This window comes from Crotalus tigris, unplaced genomic scaffold (assembly GCF_016545835.1).
Source record: "Crotalus tigris isolate CLP2741 ecotype Arizona unplaced genomic scaffold, ASM1654583v1 scf7180000020075.792833, whole genome shotgun sequence".
Taxonomy (NCBI): domain Eukaryota; kingdom Metazoa; phylum Chordata; class Lepidosauria; order Squamata; family Viperidae; genus Crotalus; species Crotalus tigris.
The window spans coordinates 128,427-149,908 of NW_024097847.1; the positions used below are offsets into that span (position 1 = coordinate 128,427).

The 21,482-nt window shown below is 38.0% G+C and overlaps 1 protein-coding gene across 3 annotated transcripts in view; it reads left to right on the forward strand.

Annotated features, from left to right (window-relative positions):
- CYFIP2 (cytoplasmic FMR1 interacting protein 2) overlaps positions 1 to 21,482 on the forward strand; it is a 64,362-nt gene that overhangs the window by 31,684 nt on the left and 11,196 nt on the right. For 2 of the 3 annotated variants that reach the window (XM_039365477.1, XM_039365476.1), the window contains exons 15-28: positions 2,099 to 2,246; positions 3,841 to 3,994; positions 4,766 to 4,922; positions 5,601 to 5,697; positions 5,823 to 5,899; positions 6,732 to 6,840; positions 7,500 to 7,619; positions 9,389 to 9,588; positions 10,599 to 10,686; positions 11,842 to 11,985; positions 13,150 to 13,240; positions 15,491 to 15,621; positions 19,493 to 19,565; positions 19,944 to 20,038. In XM_039365477.1, coding sequence (XP_039221411.1) covers positions 2,099 to 2,246; positions 3,841 to 3,994; positions 4,766 to 4,922; positions 5,601 to 5,697; positions 5,823 to 5,899; positions 6,732 to 6,840; positions 7,500 to 7,619; positions 9,389 to 9,588; positions 10,599 to 10,686; positions 11,842 to 11,985; positions 13,150 to 13,240; positions 15,491 to 15,621; positions 19,493 to 19,565; positions 19,944 to 20,038 — 1,684 coding nt within the window. The remainder of the gene's footprint in view (positions 1 to 2,098; positions 2,247 to 3,840; positions 3,995 to 4,765; positions 4,923 to 5,600; positions 5,698 to 5,822; positions 5,900 to 6,731; positions 6,841 to 7,499; positions 7,620 to 9,388; positions 9,589 to 10,598; positions 10,687 to 11,841; positions 11,986 to 13,149; positions 13,241 to 15,490; positions 15,622 to 19,492; positions 19,566 to 19,943; positions 20,039 to 21,482) is intronic. The other variant, XM_039365478.1, reaches the window with a different exon arrangement.

A 21,482-nucleotide genomic window follows, 5' to 3' on the forward strand; every position in this document is an offset into this window, starting at 1 on the left:
GCTGCAAGTGTAGAAAACTGGAGGAAGAATAAACAGTTCCTGGTTAGGTGGATCAATGGTGTCAAGCAAGGTATTTTCAAATACTTGCTGTCCCCAAGAATTTGTATTTAGAAAATCAGCCTTCCAGACAGAATCTACATATGCTGGATATTTGGCCAGTAATGTCTCTCTCTTTGATAGAAAAGATCTTGGTAGAACATGGATTATATCATATCTCTTATAACCAAGAAGCTCTTGCGGTTGTGCTTTTTAGTTTTCTCCAGCTTCTATCGCCTATTTGGTGGCAGCAGAGCCTCAGATAGAAAGTCCATACAGAGAATGGTAAGGACAGCTGAGAAGATCATACAAAGCTTGCTTCCTGGTATTCAGGATGCTACTTATAAGCGCTATGTGCTTAGAGTTCAAAGCATTGTGAGAGACCCCACACACCCACTTTACAGTCTGTTTCTGTTGCTCCCCTCTGGGAGAAGGTTTTGAAGTATTTCTAACAGGACTACCCGATTCCATCATAGCTTTGTTCCCTATGCCATCCGTCTGGTAAACTCGCAAGATTCTTTTTCTCGCCATATACATGTATACATAACCTGAACTAGACTGTGGTTTCTCTGTGTCATATAATATATGTGGATATATGCATAATTCTGTATTTATTTTTGTCATATTTATGTAGTGTATATCAGAGGTGGTGACCTTTGAGAGCTGAATGCAATGAAATTTCATTTTAATGTATGCCGATTAGTGTACATTCAAAGTGAGAATATGTCATGGTTCCAATAGATGAGACAAACTAAAACAGAACTCTGAGGCTTGAGGTTTCCTTTAGGAACATGTTTATTGGCTACAAAGTATCGTCACTGTCAAAAGTGAAATCAAAACTAAAGTTCCCTCCAAAAAGTAACAGTATTACAAAGTTAAACTTCCAACCCCATAACCTATGCAATTCCACACTTGGAATACTGCATCCAGTTTTGGTCATCACGATGTAAAAAAGTTGTTGAGACTCTAGAAAGAGTACAGAAAAGAGCAACAAAGATGATTAGGGGACTGGAGGCTAAAGCATATAAGGAAAGGCTGCTGGAATTGGGTATGTCTAGTTTAATGAAGAGAAGGATGAGGGGGGACATGACAGCAGTGTTCCAATATCTCAGGGGCTGCTACAAAGAAGAGGGAGTCAAGCTATTTTCCAAGGCGCCTGAAGGCAGGACAAGAAGCAACAGATGGAAACTAATCAAAGAGAGAAACAACCTAGAACTAAGGAGAAACTTCCTGACAGTTAGAACAATTAACCAATGGCACAACCTGCCTCCAGAAGCGGTGAATGCTCCAACACTGGAAGATTTTAAGAAGAGCCATTTGTCTGAAATGGTATAGGGTTTCCTGCCTGAGCAGGCGGTTGGACTAGATGACCTCTAAGGTCCCTTCCAACTTTATTATTATTATTATAACTACGTTTCCCAATATAATAGTTTGGTGGGCTTTCTAACAGAAGGCTCACCCCCCAGTCTAATGAACAGAAATGACCTTGGTTCCCACGGGACAGAAAATTGTTTAAGCTAGCAGAAAAATTCCACCACTCCCCTCCCATTTTGGTGGCAACCGAAAACGAGCCAAATGGCTTCATTCAGGTTCATTGTAGAGTTGACACAATAATGTTATTATTCTATTCTATTCTATTCTATTCTATTCTATTCTCATTCAATAAACTATCAGAACATTTTGTTTCTCCTATTCTCCTCATCACCACCACTTCCAGCAACGCACACAATCTCTTTGTCTGTGTGAGTGTGTATATAATGTGTATGAATGTGTGTCTGTAAATGAAGACAATCTTCATTCATCTGCTGCTTTATCCTGAATGGATTAGCAACTGAAATTAGCCTTTTAATGTGATATGTGATGTTTAACTCTTTTACATGACAAAGTAGTAGAGCTTTTTTGTATTAATTAGTGTTAATGCTATCAGGTTTGTATGATATCCCTAAGCTTCAAGCGGTACTTACATAGTTATATTTGTACTTCATATTCAAGTTGATTGTTTAGGCTTAGCTATAAACACAGCAATTCAGCACAATGATAGATCCACTCTTCACCTTCCCAGTGTTCTTCAGGCAATTAGAAAGACAATCTGTGATTGGGAGGGAGGACGTGAGCCTCCAAACGATCCCTGTCTGAGAGGGGAGAAAGATCCCAAAGGGGGTTTTGATATCAAAGTCCCACGACGAGCTGTTGGGCCTTCAAGCACACAGGTATGTGTTTCTTTATTAAGAAGATGCAGGTTAATTTATGAACCAGATGTTTAGAATAGGTGTTTTTTTATTATTATAAAGACTCAGCCTTCCATCCTTCCGAGGTCAGTAAAATGAGGACCCAGATATTGGGGGCAATATGCTGACTCTGTAAACCACTTAGAGAGGGATGTAAAACACTGTGAAGTGGTATATAATATAAATCTAAGTGCTATTGCTATGTTGAGATGTTGAGGCTCTAGAAAGAGTGCAGAGAAGAGCAACAAAGATGATTAGGGGACTGGAATTTAAAACATATAAAGAACGGTTGCTGGAGTGGGCTATATCTAGTTTAATGAAGAGAAGGACTAGGGGTGACATGATAGCAGTGTTCCAATATCTTATGGGTTGCCACAAAGAAGAGGGAGTCAAGCTATTCTCCAAAGTACCTGAAGGCAAGACAAGAAGCAATGGATGGAAACTAATCAAGGACAGAAGCAACCTAGAATTAAGGAGAAATTTCCTGAACAATTAATCAGTAGAACAACTTGCCTCCAGAAGTTGTGAATGTTCCAACACTGGAAGTTTTTAAGAAGAGATTGGACAACCATTTGTCTGAAGTGGTATAGGGTTTTCTGCCTGAGCAGGGAGTTGGACTAGATGACCTCCAAGGTACCTTCCAACTCTGTTGTTCTATTTTATCCTATATGGTAGTCACTTAACATCTGCTGCAAAAAACTATCATAAAATGGGTTGGTCATATGATCCACCAGCTTTACGACTGTCACATCTTACAACTGTATTGGGAAGTCTCCATTATAGTCATAACTTAAATATTACCTGTATTCTATTATTTATCCATTTGTGTATATCAGGGGCTTCCTTTCTCCTTTGAAACAGATTGTTATGACTGTAATAGTAGTAGCAAACCTTCTGTGCTCCAAAATAAATCTGCTTTTCCACTGAGATCAAGAAGGGAAATCCTGTTGAGATGCCCATCTCCAAGTGAATTCCACCTTCCAGGTTCCTTTGAGCAGGCCTACTCAATAGTACATCCTCAGCTGTGGAATAACAGATATGGACTGACAACCACCTCTCTTCTCAGTTTCCAGTGAATGTGAATAATGTTCTCAAGTTACAACCACAATTGGAACTGGAATTTCAGTCCTAAACCATGACAGTTGTAAGTCAAAGTGCCCATGTGACTAGACCTGATTTTACAACCATTTTTATGGGGAGCTCATTAAATGAATCATATAGTTGTAAGGGCTAACCCTTTCTCCCGAATGTATGGTTTTTGCCAGAAACCAATGTAAAACATCAGAAGCTGGCAAAAAAAGAAGCAAATCATGGTCAGATGACTGCAGGATGCTGCAACCAGTCATAAATGGAAACTAGCTGCCAAGTACCCGAAAGTGGTCATGTGACCAACAGGGGAGCAGTGTGACATTTTATGACAGCACATTCCCAAGGCCCTTATAAACATTGTAACTCCAAATCGTTGTTAAACAACTGGTATTAAGTTGAAGATTACCTGCACTATTATTTATACATGATGAATATTATTACTTACAAAGGGATTGCTGTAATAACAACCATCAGCATGTCGTTTCAGCTTTATATGGTGAGGACCATGCTAGAATCCCTCATTGCAGACAAGAGTGGTTCAAAAAAGACTCTTAGAAGCAGCCTGGATGGACCAATAGTTCTGGCCATTGAAGAATTCCATAAACAGTCCTTCTTCTTTACACATCTTCTCAATATAAGTGGTAAGTAGCAACGTCAAGCCTGAAATAAATAACCTAGACAGAATTAGCTTGTCAAGAGTTAGCTTGTTAAGAATAGCCAGCTCTGGAGCAATGAATTTTCAGTTCACTGTGGTTATATTAAAGAATTATTAGAACTGAGTGTGAACTTGAAATAAATTGTTAGTCAAATTGTTTAGTTTTTTAAAATAAATTATGATCTTATTCTTGTAAGAAAACAGTCTAATTTTATATATTCATATATTCAATTTTATCGGTTCAAATATGCTGTTACATTATCTCCATGTAATATTTGTAACATGGAGTTGTTGTATTCACACACTCTGCAATGTATTTTTTTTTAATTTAATTTTATTTTATTTTAGACCAACAAAACACAACAAAAATTACACACATACACACGTAATATATCCTTTTTTGTTAACAGCAGTTTGTAACAGTACTCTTCTATTCTTTACATTTCCCCCCTCTTTCTTCTTTGAAATATTTGTCCTTATTGCCCCATTGTTTCTTATTTACATTTTCCTTCTTTCATATTCTACTACTTACTAAGAATCCAACATTATTCATTGTAATACACTCATATTTTGTATAAGACTCGACCGGAATTCCATCTAAGCATGGTGATCATACAAATATTCTCATATTATTTAGTGCATATGCAATGTATTTTTTTATGCTGTATGCATTAAACCTGTCTTGCAGTTTATTTTGGGGAATATTATATGCTTTCACTTAACACTTTTACATTGGGAAAATGTTTTATGTTTTCAGAAGCCCTCCAACAGTGCTGTGATTTATCCCAACTTTGGTTCCGAGAATTTTTTCTGGAGTTGACCATGGGTCGCCGAATTCAGTTCCCTATTGAGATGTCAATGCCATGGATTCTAACTGATCACATCCTGGATACCAAAGAACCCTCCATGATGGAGTAAGAACTCCAGGATGATATATGCAATGTATCTGTGGGTGTCTTTGTGATAATACTTGAAGGAATTTGATTTAATTCAAATTCAGCTTTCTGCCTCGTGACAGGGAGCAGTAATCAGTCTCCCTGATCAGATTCTATTGCATCTGCCAATCTCTTTTGAAGGATAATTTACTTTTATTTATTGCATGTGGTTTAGTGGTACCCTCACCAAGAGGAGTGAATGGGCTGAAGTGTTTTTAAATGACAACACGTTTCATATAGCATAAAGGAATTATGAAGTGACTTGTATAAAGCGATTTTTAAGGATGTAAGGAAAAATTGATGATAGGAAATAATTTATGAGCAGTCTAGTAGATGGGCACTTGGCTGATAGAGGCTAATAGAAATGTTGCAAATGAATGAATTCATAGGCAGTTGTGATTGGCTGGATTACGAAATACCATTTTATGCATGAAGAAATTTTTTTATACAGCCAGAGGGATTGTAAGCAAATATTGATTCTTAATGCATATAATTAAGAAAGCTTGCTTTAACATTGTATTAAATTTTATGCATGCTAACCCCAAACCGCTGGTTTTTAAATTAAATTGCATTTTAGAATTTCTACAATAGTTGAGACAAATGTTTGCCCAAAGATGTCTGTGCTGACAGATAATGAGCCTATTTCATTCATTGCAGGTATGTGCTCTACCCACTGGACCTCTACAACGACAGTGCGTATTACGCTTTGACCAAGTTTAAAAAGCAGTTTCTCTATGATGAAATTGAAGCAGAAGTAAGTTCTCTCTGCATTATTTTCGTTAATTATTAATATCAAACATTTGATTTGTTTTACTTATGCCTCACTTCAACTTTTATGCCTGTTATTCTAAAGCCCATTTCTGGTTCTTTTTCTATCAGGTGAACTTGTGTTTTGATCAATTTGTGTATAAACTGGCAGATCAAATCTTTGCTTACTATAAAGCAATGGCTGGCAGGTATGGAGCCTCTGTTGGTTTGGGGAGCATTGCGTCAGCTATTCATGTTCTTCTGTATGCATAAACTAGTTCCTGAGCTGAAGGATGTGTGATGACATTACAAGAAGTAGACATAGCTGGAAATTGATGGGAAAAGATTGTTCATACTCAAACATGATAGCAATAATTCATGGCAAACCTTTGCATAGTATTGCTTCTTACTAAATGATCAATGCTTCTTCAGCAATTAAAAATCAACTGGTTGAATAATATCACTAACATCTGTTTTACATCAGGGAAACCAGTCTCCTTTACTATCAAAATAGTAGCTGTTTCTAGACTATTTCATCTTTCCACATATGATTCACATAATTAATTTGGCAATTCACATTGTCCTGATAAATTATTGGTTTTGATTTCTGCTAATGAGCCAATACCTTTCCAATGTAGCTTAACAAGTCATTTTAGATATTGGAAACATTCTTTCCACGACCAAAAAAACCCAAGTTTTCAGATTTATATTATGATGATGACAATAGTAATAATATTCCTGACTAACCATCTTTTCATACTAACATTGAATGAACAATATATAGGAAATAATAAGACATAGATTCTTGTAACCCTACTCAGAAAAGCATTTAAAATTTATGGAGAGAAAGCAAGAATTGCTTCTATGTCAGTTTCTACGTTCAACCTTCTTCTGTCTTTATTTGTTTCTTCATTATCCCTTAATGCAAGCACTAGATCTTGTTATATAGCTGTTCTTTTCACTGACATCTAGAGAATAAGTGAATTGCGGTAGTGAAGAGCCAATCAAGTAAAGATTCTTATGAGTATTTTCCATTTGCAGTGTTTTACTGGATAAGCGCTTCCGGGCTGAATGTAAAAATTATGGAGTGATTATCCCTTACCCACCATCCAATCGCTATGAAACCTTGCTCAAACAAAGACATGTCCAGGTACAATTTCCTTTTAGCAAATTCTTTGGTGTTTTTTATGGACTGCTCTTTAGGGCAAATTCACACATTAATTTCCCATGGGAAAGTCTGGGGGAATTAGTAGGCATGGCATACTCTTCCATGGCTTAGAATACTTGTTTGCAAGTATTTATGTTTTCCAGTGTCACATTTCAGATAATCATACTAGCAAAAGGTACATGTGTAATGGCTTCACCTGTGAATCTCTATATGGCAGAAGGCATTCTACATAAGAGATATTTTTGGAAAATATAAAAAGTACTCTCAATGTAAGGAAGGAAATAAATAATGGCTAACTCCGTTGCCAGCTTATGTTATAAAAAGTAATGTAGCCCAGGTGAGAAGAAATCTGGGGGAAAATCTTTCAAAGTATTCAAAGAGACATTGCCATAATTAACTCACTATAAAAGAAAGGGGGGAATTCCTCTAATATTTCAAGATTTTTGTTGCCCCAGGTGAACATTAAAGATGCCGTCTTGGAAGCTGATAGTTTGTGTCCCATTGGTCTTGTTCAGCATCCTGCAGTTTGACACCTCGTGCCAGTCTGAAACTTTAAGCACTCTATTATTCTCACTCTGTACTTGATTTTGGCTCTATTTTTAATCACCAAGTTCTTGGTTTTACGCTTGTGTCTTTTGCAGCTGCTAGGGAGGTCAATTGACTTGAACAGACTTATCACCCAGCGTATCTCAGCTGCGATGTACAAATCATTAGATCAGGCTATCAGCCGCTTTGAAAGTGAAGATCTGACATCCATAGTGGTAAGTATTGCTCCAAAACAAGGGGGGCGGGAATCAAAAGAAATACAGGATTGCACAGTATTGCATGTCTAATACAATTGTATCCATCAATACATTCAATTTATATCTATTAAAGTGTGTTATTATCAGTGTAGTAATAAAATAAAAAATACATCTGCAGTATGTATGTTTTTACAGTGAGTCCTAATTTGCTCACAAGTATGTTGAAGTGATGTCAAACCTGTATATAACTTTTGGCAATTGTCTGCATTTAATGATTTTATTTATAGACAAGGAAGAATTATCAGTATTTCTTTCTAATGTGGAGATGTGTTTGAATATTAGTAGCTCGGGTTGGTAGTTGGGCTGTTGGTTTGATCTCAAATGTTTGATCTCAAATGTTTGCGATTTGGCTGCAAACATTTCGTCTCCATTCGGGGGGACATCTTCAATGCGCTTTGAATTGTGCTTCTCTGTCAGAGTGCTGACCTTTAAATACCTTTTTGTGTGATGTAAATTGGTGTTGGTGTTATTTGTCCGGATGGTTCTGAGTCATGATCTGGTTTTGGGCTTTTGGTATATGACTCTTCATATACCGTCATATACCGAATCCAGTGCAGCAGCTGTGAAAAGAACTATGTGGGCCAGACAGGAAGAAAACTATCTACCAGACTGCACGAACACTCCCTGGCTATCAAAAGACCCAACCCACTATCCCTCATGTCCGTCCACGAAGACTCAAAAGGACACAAGTTTGATCTAACCGGGTTCACAGTTGTAACCCAAGAAGAGAAAGAGAATTCCTCGAAGCCTGATTCTCCACCAGTAAATCAATAAACAGACACATTGACATCAGCCCAATCTACCAACCACTGAGAACGAAAGAACTATTTCAACCACAATCCCGAAGGCAGCATTTAAAACAAACAAGCAGACAACCCCCACACAGCAAAAATCATAGCCCCCCCCCAAGAAACCAGACCACGTCTCGACAACAACATCCAGCCAACCAAACAAGCCGAAACCAGACCATGATTCAGAAGCAGCCAAATGAACAAACCATTTGCATCGCACAGACAGTACTTAAACACCAAGGACTATGGCCCAACAACAACAACCAGCCAATCAAACAGCCATGATTTGCCAAGCTCAGAGATCAAACAAACAGCTTGTTTCTTTCTAATTATTAAGATTTTCCATACTTCTTAAATATGTGTAAGATTCAAGTTCCCTCTGAAATTGGCAGGATGTTGTAAACAACTTGGGTTGGGAAGAAGCAAAAATTGGACTTGATTCTGATTCACAAATGCACTTTATACAAGAGTCCTTGACTTACAACAATTCATTTAGTGACTGTTTGAAGTTACAATAGCATTAAAAAAGTGACCTATGACTATTTTTAACATTTATGACCGTTACAGCATCTCCATGGTCATGTGATCAGAATTCAGACACTTGACAACTGATATTTATGATGGTTGCAGTGTCTTGGGGTCAAGCGATCACCTTTTGCAACTTTCTGACAAGCAAAGTCACTTAACAACTGTGTTACTCACTTAACAGTTGCAATGATTCACAGCTCTGGCAAGAAAGGTCATAAAATAGGGCAAAATTCATTTAACAACTGTCTCACTTAGTAACAGAAATGTTGGTTGTAAGTCAGAGACTACCTGTATATAGAACATATTTGTTAATATTTGATTTAATCTAATAATATGGGGTAAATAAACATTGTATATAAGGGATTTCAGTTTTTATCCTGATAAAGCAGATTTTTTTTTTCAATGCAGGAACTTGAATGGCTTTTGGAGATCAATCGTTTGACACACAGACTCTTGTGCAACCACATGACTCTGGACAGTTTTGATGCCATGTTCCGCGAGGCCAATCATAATGTGTCAGCTCCTTATGGGCGCATTACGCTGCATGTCTTCTGGGAGCTAAACTTTGATTTTTTACCTAATTACTGCTACAATGGGTCTACTAACAGGTACAAATGAAATGTCAAAATAATATGTTTTGGTCCTCTCACTGAAGACTAGAGATAAATCACTAAGCTGCTAGGGTCCCAAAGGTGCTTTTCACGAGGCAACTGGACTTCTTTGTTTTTCTTTGAAGATGTTTTGCTTCTCATCCAAGAAGCTTTGTCAGCTCTGATTGGATGGTGGGGAATGGAAGGATTTATACTTCTTGCAGACAGCTGGTCATTTGCATTCTTTTAGAGAGTCATTGAGGCCACTTGGAGGTTTATCTGTGTCCTCAGGTCATTTAAGTAGTGCAAATGGGTGTGAAGCCTTCTTGGAACTGTTGAAAGGACTGTGTTGTAGACTGGAGATAGATGATGACTACAACACAGTCCTTTTAGCAGTTGACCTTGAGGACACAGGTAAACCTCCAAAAGGTTTCAACTACTCTCTAAAAGAATGCAGATGACCAGTTGTCTGAAAGGAATATAAATCCTTCCATTCCCCACCATGGGATAACTATGACCTGGATGACTGAGAATCTCCATAGACATTAAGCTGCTAGGGATAAATAACTGCAATAGTTTTGCCTCTCTGTGCTTACTGCTCTTCCCAAAAACTAGAATACGTTTCTTAACAAGAAGACTTCGTTTTACAGTACAACTAATTGCTCAGAGAGACAGTGGTTGTCACCAGCTGTCTTCAAGTAGAAGCTGCACAAGTCTAGAATAATTTAATTTTTAATTATTGCACTGAGTAGGTGTTTGGATTCTGTAGCCCAAATGGCTCCTTTCTATTCCATAGTCCAAACCAGGTTGCATTATATAATGAATTCCATGTAACTGACTAGTATGGATGCAAAAGTGTTAGATGTCTTACTGGAAGATACATCTAAAATAAGTAGTGTTAAATTAGGAAGCAATGTTTAATTGAAACATAGATATTTTGTGTTATTAGTGGCTTGGGATGACTAATATAGCCCTCCTCCTCCTCCAGTTTCACACACACTTTTTTTGTCTCTTTTTATAAATATTAGATTTGTGCGGACAGCCATTCCATTCACTCAAGAACCCCAGAGAGATAAACCTGCCAATGTTCAGCCATATTATCTTTATGGTTCAAAGGTGAGTCAAAAAAAATGTTTGCTATTTCTAGATCCCCATACAGCTGATAGGGGAATTTGAAAATTCCTGTGTTCCAATTTTATGGAATACTTGGCAGGAATAATCAATAGTAGGCAATCCTAATTTTTGACCACTTCAGAATAAAGGAGTTTAAATTTTTCACAATACACCATCTGAAACAGTGCAGCATTGGGTATCAAATAATAACTGTGAACGAAGCTAGTGCATGCCTGTAACTCACTATTTATGTATCAGAGCATTTCTGGAGTTTTAAGAGGGCAGATGTTTCCCCCCCCCATATATTTCACTGTCATCAGCGGTTCACACAGTACGTAAGCCCAAGATGTTATATACAGGTAGTCTTCAACTTACAACCATCCATTTTAGTGCCTTTCAAAGTTACAGCATCACTGAAAAAATGACTTATGACCAGTTTTCATACCTACGATTATTCCAGCATTCTCATGGTCACATGATCAAAATTTGGATGCTTGGCAACTGGCATGCATGAATAATGATGGAGGTCCTGCAATCATCTTTTGTGACCTCTGACAAGCAACGTTAATAGGAAAGTCAGATTCACATAACAACATTGTTATTAACTGCAGTAATTCACTTAACAGCTTTGGCAAGAAAAGGTCATAAATAGAGCAAAACTCACTTAAACTCACATGGCTTAGCAATAAAAATTTTTGGACTCCATTGCATTTGTAAGGAGACATTACAAGACATTGTGCATCAAAACTTTCATGCTGTTTTTAGGAGCAGCTCCCACTGTTGGAGACAGAAACAACTTTCTAAAATGGACTAAACTTTCCTTTTGGCATCAGAAAATAGTTTAGCAGTATCAACCAAGCTCAGACTGCAAGGCTAATATTACAGCTCCGATCCTGTATTGCTAAATTCCCTTTCCATGTCTTTAGATTATCTTTAAATAAACCTTATGAATGAATGCATTGTTGTTTAGTAGCTGTTTGAAATGCCGTTGCTAAAAGAGAAAAAGAATCTGAGCCAAATTGTTTGGATGTGAAGAGGTGGGGGAAAAGGAATAAAATATCAGTCATTGCCTGGTGGTTATCAATGTATAGTCCTTAACTCTAACTACAATATGTTAGTTGTCTTATTAAATAAATGTTTTGCTTCTCTTATTCTCAGCCACTCAACATTGCATACAGCCACATTTATAGCTCTTACCGAAACTTTGTGGGACCCCCCCACTTCAAGACAATCTGCCGACTCCTTGGATACCAAGGGATTGCTGTTGTGATGGAAGAATTGTTGAAGATTGTCAAAAGCCTGGTAATGGGGATAAATAAACCCCCTGGTTTCCTCTTCCTTCTCCTTCCCTTCCTCCTTCTCTTCCTCCTCCTAAGGTTCCTTGTGGTTCCCCAAAATCTGCTCCAGAAACTTGACTGGTGTTCTGGCAAAGATTTGAGGGGAACCGCAAGTAGATTTGGGGAGGAGAAAATGAAAACTCATGTTGTGTGAATAGAAGTTGATTCAAGTGTCATTGAATATAGCCTCAAGATTTTAAGGCCCAAGGTTGCAAACTTCTGCTATAATTCTGTAATTATTCTGAGAGATCTCACAATATGGTAAGCCTGTGTTCAGAAACCTGTATATCAAATTTATCAGGTCAGCACACATAATTTCCCCATCATTAAGATATAGTGATTTCTTTGTAGCAAAAGGAAAAAAAGAAAAAAAAACTTTTTGCACTGAAATATAACAATATAATAAGGCTGCTTGGGTTTTTTAAGTAGGGTTAGTGTTAGTGTCAACTTTTAAAATTGTTTTCTTATTTTTCTTATTCTATTTTTCTTACTCTTACTATTTTTATTTCCCTAAACAGAATGCATCAGTCCCACCCACTCCTCTCCTAGCAGGCATTCATTTTTTAAAAAATAGATTTTGGGTTGCAAACATTTGTGATAGGAATAGGGATTCGTTTTCAAAGAAAAATATTTTTAAACAGCTATTTGGATATATTTAATATATTGTAGCCCACTTAAAAGTGATCTCTGTTATGGGTCTGAATATAAATACTCTGAAACAGTTCACAACAAGAATATAGTACTTGTTTGGATCCCAGTTCAAAAACACAATAAGGAGCTTCCAGAGACCAGAAAACTGCACATCCAGTTGCCAATTTCGATTATCTGTTTTTAGTTGGCAAATGTTTCCCTTTGGGTTTTGGAACTTCTGAAGCCTCAGCTTCTTCCTACAAACTTTTGAACTCAGAAGAAGTATCTGGCATTGCTACATCTGTTTACTTTTGTTTAATAAGCCATTATACTTGAGGCTTCCTTCTTCTCTGAACTGGATCAAGATTACAGGCAACTACATAAATTGGCTGAAGAGAGCCAAGATTTGCAGCTGCAGGCCACTTTATAAAACTGAAGCTGCTTTGAATGTTGAGTCTACTTCCCAGAGCTGACATTCATCTCCAATTGCTTCTGATAGTTGCAAGGAACCATCCTTCAGTATGTGAAGACCTTGATAGAGGTGATGCCGAAGATTTGCCGCCTGCCAAGGCATGAGTATGGATCTCCAGGTCAGTACTGTGAAATTAGTAAATCTGGAGAAATTTCCTGACAGAACAATTAATCGGTGGAATGGCTTGCGTCCAGAAGTTGTGGTGCTTCAACACTGGAGGTTTTTAATAAGAGATTGGACAACCATTTGTCTGAAATGGTATTGGGTTTCTGCTTAAGCAGGGGATTGGACTAGAACTGGGGTAGGCAACCTCAGCTCTTTTATGACTCATGGACTTCAACTCCCAGAATTCCTAAGTCAGCATAGTCTGGGAGTTGATGTCCATGAGTCATAAAAGAGCCGAGGTTGCCTACCCCTGGACTAGAAGATCCCCAAAGTCCCTTCCAACTCTGTTATTCTGTTAATTCTTATTTGTTTATCACTTTTGGGTATTCCTGTTCTTTGTCTAAAATCATCAGCATAACTTATTTTGAATTATACTATTTTAAAGTTTTCATTGTACTACCCATTTCATTTTATCTACTGTACATGTCTGCAGCAATTTTCTCTGGTCTCAATTTGTGCTTTAGACATGAAGAAATATATTCTAAAACTTAACATTCCAGGTTTAATTTAGCAACTCACTGAGAATTGTAAAAAACAACCTAGTTACTGTGTAAGAATCACTGTAGAAACGTAGAGTTGAGCCCAGTGCAAGAATCCAAATTAAGGCATCCCAGATATGCCAATAACTTATCTGGGCTGTTATTTCCACTGACAAACTTCCTATCAGGATTTTTTTCTAACATTAAATCAAATTCAGTTTTTGTGTAAATTAAACTACTATGCTTCCTGAACAACAGAATGACATTTTTAAAATTCTGCAATATGTCATCCTTTCAAATATTTGAAGAGTGCTGTAATACCGTGTTTCCCTGAAAATAAGACCCGGTCTTATTTTTTTCCCCTCCAAAAGAGGCACCAGGTCTTATTTTGGGGGGGGGGTATCTTTTCCATGGTCTCACCTTGCAGCAGCACCAACAGCCCCGCCCAGCCGGCCCACTTCTTCTGCGGCCGATTGCTGCCGCTTCCATATTCATTTCAGGAAAAGCCTCTGCAGCCGAGAACCAAACTCTGGATTGATGCATGTGGTGCCCCCTTCCTGGTGCACATCAATCTGGAGCTCAATTCTCAGCTGCAGAGGCCTTTCCTGAAGGCCTGTGACAGCAAAATGGAGGCTGGGGGCAATGTGCATGAGCAGCAGCAAGTGGCCACAGAAGAAATGGGCCAATGAGGCGAGGCAGCTGATGGAGCATGGGAGGCCTGGCTGCAATGATAAGCAGGTGTGGGGTGTGTGGGGTAGCTCCACCCCTCCCCAGCTTGATTTTTAGGCATGAGCCTCACCCCAAAACTAGGGCTTATTTTGGGGGTGGGTTTTATATTAGGTCCATCCCCCAAAATCAAGCTATTTTCGGGGTATGTCTTATTTTTGAGGAAACACAGTAGTTTATCCACTCCAATTCTTTGTCAAGGTTAAATTTTCACAGTTCCTACAGTTTCTTCTCTTAGGACTTAGTTTCCAGTCCCCCGATTATCTTCTATGTCCTACTGTAAACCCATTCCAGTTATTCTGAATCCTTAAAATATGATTCTTAGAATGGGGTACAATATTTAAAATGGAATCCAATCAAAGCAGAAGAAAGTGGAACAGTTACTTTCCATGATTTGGAAAATATTTTTTTTTCTTTTGATGTGGTGTAAAAATTGCCTTTGCTTTTTTTACAGCTGTTTGCAATCAGTTGCTATTACAAGATCTTTTTTACAAATACTGTTACCAAGCTAAGAATCCCCATCCTGTATTTATGCACTGGTTTCTTAGTGAAGAGTTTTCTACTTGTCTTTGTTAAATGTATTTATTTTACTTACCCACATTGTTTTAATTTTATTACCCATTAACAAAATCTGAGGCCCCATTTCTTCCCAGTTACATCTGCCCATTGCATTTGATATGCTTCAGAGAGAGCATGATTCAGATCCTTCTGCTAGGAACTTAGGCCTGGCAGGTCCTATGAGGTGGGCCTGGATAAGCCCCCAGGTGGCCTCAATGGCTCCCTGAGAGCTAATGACCACCCTTCAGAGTGCTAACAAGCAGGTGACTGCAAAAAATATAAATCTTTTCATTCCCCACCATTCAGTTAGAACTGAAGAAGCTTCTTGGATGAGAAATGAAACGTTTTCAAGAAAAAACTAAGAAAGCCCAGTTGCCTTTTGAAAAAACACCTTTGGGTCAGCTACTTTGTAGTTCTATTTATATCTTGCTTTTCCCCAGGAATCCTGGAGTTTTTCCATCACCAGCTGAAGGACATAATTGAATATGCAGAACTAAAGACTGATGTATTCCAAAGTCTGAGGGAAGTGGGTAATGCCATTCTTTTCTGCCTTCTCATAGAACAGGCCTTGGTGAGTTAAAATGAATTATTTGGGAAAATAATTGGGCTTAAATCATTGTACGTGAAACAAAGGAAGAAACAAATAAGTCTGTATTCAATTAGATGTCAGTATAGAACTTCTTAGTTCAGGAACTCCTATATTCCCAGTCCTGCACAGTGGCCTTCTTCAATCTGGATGCCATCCAGATATGTGGATGTCAAACCCCAGAATTTACAATAGCAATGGCCATGCTCCTTGGGATATTCAGTGAGCTGAAGCCCACACAGCCAGAAAGGTCCCGGATTGAAAAGGATGCTGCAGCTTGCTATTACTTGTCACAGTTCTCTTCAGCGGCTTGCTAAAAGTCTGGCAGAATGAAGTACAGAGACAAACACAAAAGCAGAAGTGCTTGTCCATATTAATGCATTCTGAGTGCCTAAAGACAATTCCGATGAGCTGATTTTATTTACTTACTTGCTTTTCCATTTCTTATTGCAAAAAAACCCACAGTTGCCTTCAGGCTTCATTGCAGATTGTGATCAACTGCATCTCTAACCATCCACAATAGTATCAAAACAATAACATGTGCACCTTGATAACATGATGTTTGTGCTTCATTTTTGAAATGTGCAGTGAGCCCTTACCTATCTGTCCCACCTGAGGTGTAGCAGTGATGGTTGTAGTGCATCTTGTTAATTTTGCATAAAATTGCTCTTAATATCTGTAAAGACAACTTGACTCATCAAGTTAGCACCCAATATTGCTTCTCACATACCTGGGATAGCATCCAACTCCAAATGAAAAAAAACTGATGTATATTCTGTCAGAATATATATCTTAATAACCAATGAAGGAATGTGCTATATAGCTTAGGGATGTTCTGAGTTGTAGTTCGGCAAGTTCTGGAGTGCCACAGGTTGCTTACTCTGTACCAGTTTATAACTCTCTGATATTTCCCATTAAGATGAAAAACATATTTACCAATTTTAAAGATATGATTTCAAGAAGTCATGCCTATTCTTCTTGTTGCTGGGACAATCCTTCTAATTTGCATAGCATTAAAACTGTACTTGAAAGCTCACAATAGGTTCTCCCTTTTATTGGACATGTTGTTTTTTGAATTGCTTAATAATAGCACATTGTTTATTGTGACAATACTATAGTGCCAATAATTTGCAGATTGTCAAAGGTGGAATGGAGGTAAGCATTCTGAATCATATGCCAAGAACCATCCTCTGGTCTGGAAGAAAGAAACCCTATTTCTTGTATCCATAACTAAATTATCTAATTTCCCTGACAATTTTCAGTTCTTAAATGAAGAAGGTGGCATTTAAAATAATTTCTTTGGGTTTTTTTATGATCACAAAGATAAGCACCCTGCATGCAGAATGTATTTCACTGAGTGCATTGTATCACTTATGAATGTTTCCTCATTGAGGCCCTGCTGATGACAGGGTGCTGCATCAAGCAGCTAAAACCTTCCGTGTTGGACTTCCAAAGAATGAAGTTGAACATCCCAGTTCTGATGTGGCCTTTTTTATAAAATAGGAAACAGTGATATCTAATTATATGATGCATTACTTACCATAAAATATTGCAGTAAAATTTAAGGCAACAACTCCTTAAGACTCCTCTACAAAAAATGTACAGAAAATTACATTCTGTAAGTCACTGAGGCTTGAATAAGGGACCAATGCTCATGTTTTGGTCTATATAAAGTGTGGCTGGGAATTGGAGAATTTATCACAACGTTCCAAATGCGTCTTTACACAAGGGTGTATCAAAACCACCTCCTTTTGCAGTGTCTTGCTTCTTGCATGCAGCTATCATGGCTTACTTTGTTGCTATACCGCCATGTAGAGTCATGCAGAATTTGCTGCAATCATTACTCAAGTCTCTGCCAACATTCCTGCTTCCGAGGTCTTGCCTCTTTGTGTGTCTGCAGTTTAGATTAACTCTGGATCTCTGTATGTGTTTTTAAATTTCTTCTCATTTTGTGGTTCCTCTCTCAGCCTCTTCCAGCTCAGTTCTAAGTATGGCTATTTGGAAATAAGTTTGACCTGAAATCAGTGGGGCTTTATTCCCAGGAAAATAGACAACTTACATCACAGAGTCACTTTTTAGAGTGGTCCATGCCAGGAAACGTGCAGCGAATTAATGAAACTTAGGTTTGAATATATATAGATGGATAGCACAACTGTATTATCCACTGTATACTTAGAGCCTGAAGGCCAATCAAGATCTCCCATGTTTTTAAAAGTAAGAGCAGTTCCTAAAGATTTGAATCTGGCCTATGTCTGTATGAGCAGGAGGTTGATCCTTCCTCTGCCATCCTGTATTTTTGCCCATTTGACATGTAGGGAACAGATAAGTCTTCCTTCCCTGTAAGTACAGTCTTGAACCAAATGTCACGCAGCTCTTGTGGCTGCTTTCAGATGAAAAACACAGCAACAACAAAGAAGCCCAACATAGAAGATCTTATGTTGAATCAACTTTGACACCCAGTCTGGTTCATATTCTTCTTCCTGTAGTTTGGATCTCTTATTTACTACCATTTGATTCCAAATGAAGTTGATTAAAAAAAGAAGACACCTCAGGAAGTCAGACTCTGTTGAGTGATGCCAAGGAGTCATTTTATGAGTATATCAGAGTGGGCAGTACCAGAATTCTCAGACCCTCTTTTTTATATTTTTAGGCATTTTCCTGTAATCACAGGACCCATAGGCTGCTAACAACTTGATTAGAAGTTACAAAATGATTTGCAACATTATTCCAAATACTCTGTGCCCAGATGTTAGATCAGCCTTTCTAACCTCCAAACTCAGACTGTACGTCTATCAGACCGATCATTGTCCCACTGCCATCAGTGGCCAAGGAAGGCTCTGTGAAAAAGTTACCTTGCTACTTTCCATTCCGGGTTTTTTTCAGTTTACCAAATGTTGAATCTTTGTTGATGCACACTTATAATTAACATAGCCAAAAATGACCAGATATTCATTTTTTTTCTTTAAAAGGCAAATTAACAACCCTACTATATAAATTTAATTTATAATATTATCATACTACTTTTCAAGGTAAAGCCTTGTCAAAATAGGTTACAGTATAATGTAAGCACATTTCCTCATAAACCTAGGTTTCGGCTTATTGCTTGAACATAGTGGCTTAAATGCAACTACTTTCTGTCCCATGATGTAATACACTGTGACTTACACACTGTAAGTTTTTGTAATGGGGATGCTCAGTACCAGGTACAGATGTTCAATCATAATTAAAGTCATGGCCTAGTAGAAAACCTGAAAGTCTGGTACATTCTGGAGTTTTTTCTGTTAGTGCAAGACATACTACATGTTTTGTCACTGAAACAGGATGAAATTTTCAGGGTGTCTTTATAGTTCATATTTAAACAAATCACTCAGAGAATTCTTAAGACTGATTTTAAAAAAGCAATTGTGAGTGGACAAATCAATTAAATATGTCTGTGAGCAACTTATATGTGAATACACCTATGTGGAATAATGTAACCACCTCAAGATACATCCAACACATACCCTCATGGCCCTTGGCAGTGCCTGACAACTTTAGATTACACAAAGGAGGAGGAGCCTGGTTAATTATCGGCAGCCCTTATTACAGTTTTATGGAGAGTACATCATTCAGCAGCAGGGATCAAGAAATCCTATCGCTGAATCAGAAGTAACAAAGCAGAAGCTACAATTTTTAAAACAAGATTATCTTTATTATAAACTTACTTTTGACACAAGTTATGTGTCTGTTGTCCTGGATATTGAACTAGAATTAAATAGTCTTCTGATCACTATGCCCTTCCCAGTTTGGTTGACAGCTAAACAGTCAATTCTTAGGTAGTTTTTAACACCTTTTATTTTTCTTCCTCCTGCCTCAGTCCCAGGAAGAAGTGTGTGATTTGCTGCATGCTGCTCCTTTCCAAAATATTTTGCCCAGGGTCTACATCAAAGGTAAGGAGTGGAGAGATGCACAGATATCAGTCATTATTCCCTAGCTGGGTAGTACTACGAAGTTACACATACTTCAGCTTTCAAAAAATCTTAGATGTAGTTAGCTGTTCATTGCCTTCATTGGACTAGGGGTCCTACTGGCCAATCCACAAGAAAGGGCACCCTGTAAGCAAAGCAAGATGTTTGTGTTAAAAACAAGACCCTCTTACAAGTGTATTTGGTGTCAATTATAAGTAGAGACCCTTCTTCACAATTCATTTCCACAATTTTATGTCATACTTGTCCCAGAGTTGGATAATGGTTGGGAGATGACTCTGAAATGCTAGTTTTTTTTTTCTTTTTGCTTTCTCATTTCACTGTTTGCTGCTCGCTTAACAGAAGGAGAACGCTTGGAGGTACGCATGAAGCGTCTCGAAGCCAAATATGCCCCACTTCACCTGGTTCCCTTAATAGAGAGGCTGGGAACTCCTCAGGTAAGGATGACATTGAAACCCATATTGACTGGGTCCCACAATACGTCACCCAGCCCTGATTCTCTCTCCCCCATCCCCCATCCCTTGATGCCCTGGATCTCAGGAAGCCTTTCTGGTTTTGTTGCCTGGATTTCAACTGTACATCCCAGAATATCTGTAGAAATATCACTTGTGACCGAACAAAATTAGTGAAATTCAATGTGGTTCTTATGTAGTTGTGTCTCCCATAATCACCATCTGCCTCAGAGACAATCAGTTTGTCATTATTGGCCTGAATCGGAATTATTTGTTGTTGGTTTTTGTTGTTGTTCACATGAATGTCAGACAAGGCATTTCTTGTTTCTGTAGGTGGACCCTGAAGTTTCAAAGTAGTCATGGACTCCTACTTTATCCTACACCATCCCCGGCTCCAATTTTTTTCAGAGAGAAATCCTATATAACCAGACCTGCTTAGTGCAGATCACAGGGTTCATATGCATCTATATTACCATGGAGTATAAATCCTAGATTTTTCTATCTGATCTTTTTGAACTAACAGACTGTTACAGACTGTTGCCCCTTCTTGACCCAAGCTTCAGTGTTGGAGATAGAATGTCTCTGTAATAAAAAATGGAGATAGCCATGTTCTGCCTTGTGAGCTTCAGCACTGAGATGAGTGAACATAGCATTTCAGAAGATTTGGTACTACTCAAACCCAAGTAGACTTTTCAATTTGCCTTCTCATCTCCTGCTCTCATCTCCTTCCTTTTTGCAGCCAAAGAGAGACATGACAGTTCATGTTTTACCACTTATTGTCATTACAAATGTAACTTTAAGCATTCTACAAATTTTATTAGATTGTTTAAGTATGTGTTTAATGAAACTTTTAAACCACTGTCATTGGTCCATATGTACCTCAAAACATAGCCATTGAATCCTGTTTGAGGCTAAATCCTCATCCCAACTATCAGGAGAAGGAAAAGGTGAAGAGGGGGACGTGCTTCTATATCAAGACATTTTCTTAGTGTACCATTCACAAGAATCTGCAATCAATCCTGGCATTCTGATGACAACACTTTTTGACATTTGATTACTTGTCTCCCTTTCAAGCACACATACACAGGCATACAGGGCCATTCTACATTTTTGAATACATATTTAAAATTGCCAGTCTGGACTGGTTGCAATTCCAGAAATGTTGGGTTTTCTCCCTGCTTTTATATTCTGTGTCTTGGCTCACTTGCATGAGTTATTTAATCTTTGTGCTTGGCACAGCCCTTTTTTTGCTACACACCTGCTCTTTGCTTGTTGTTCTTTTAATAGAGGACTTGGTCTTAAAGCTACCAGCTATACTAGTTTTTTTTTTCCTTTTATGATTACCACCTTTAAAACCACTGAGATGTTGACACTTAATTTAAAAAAGACACAATACCAGTATGGTATAGGCTATGTGTCTGTCTTATGA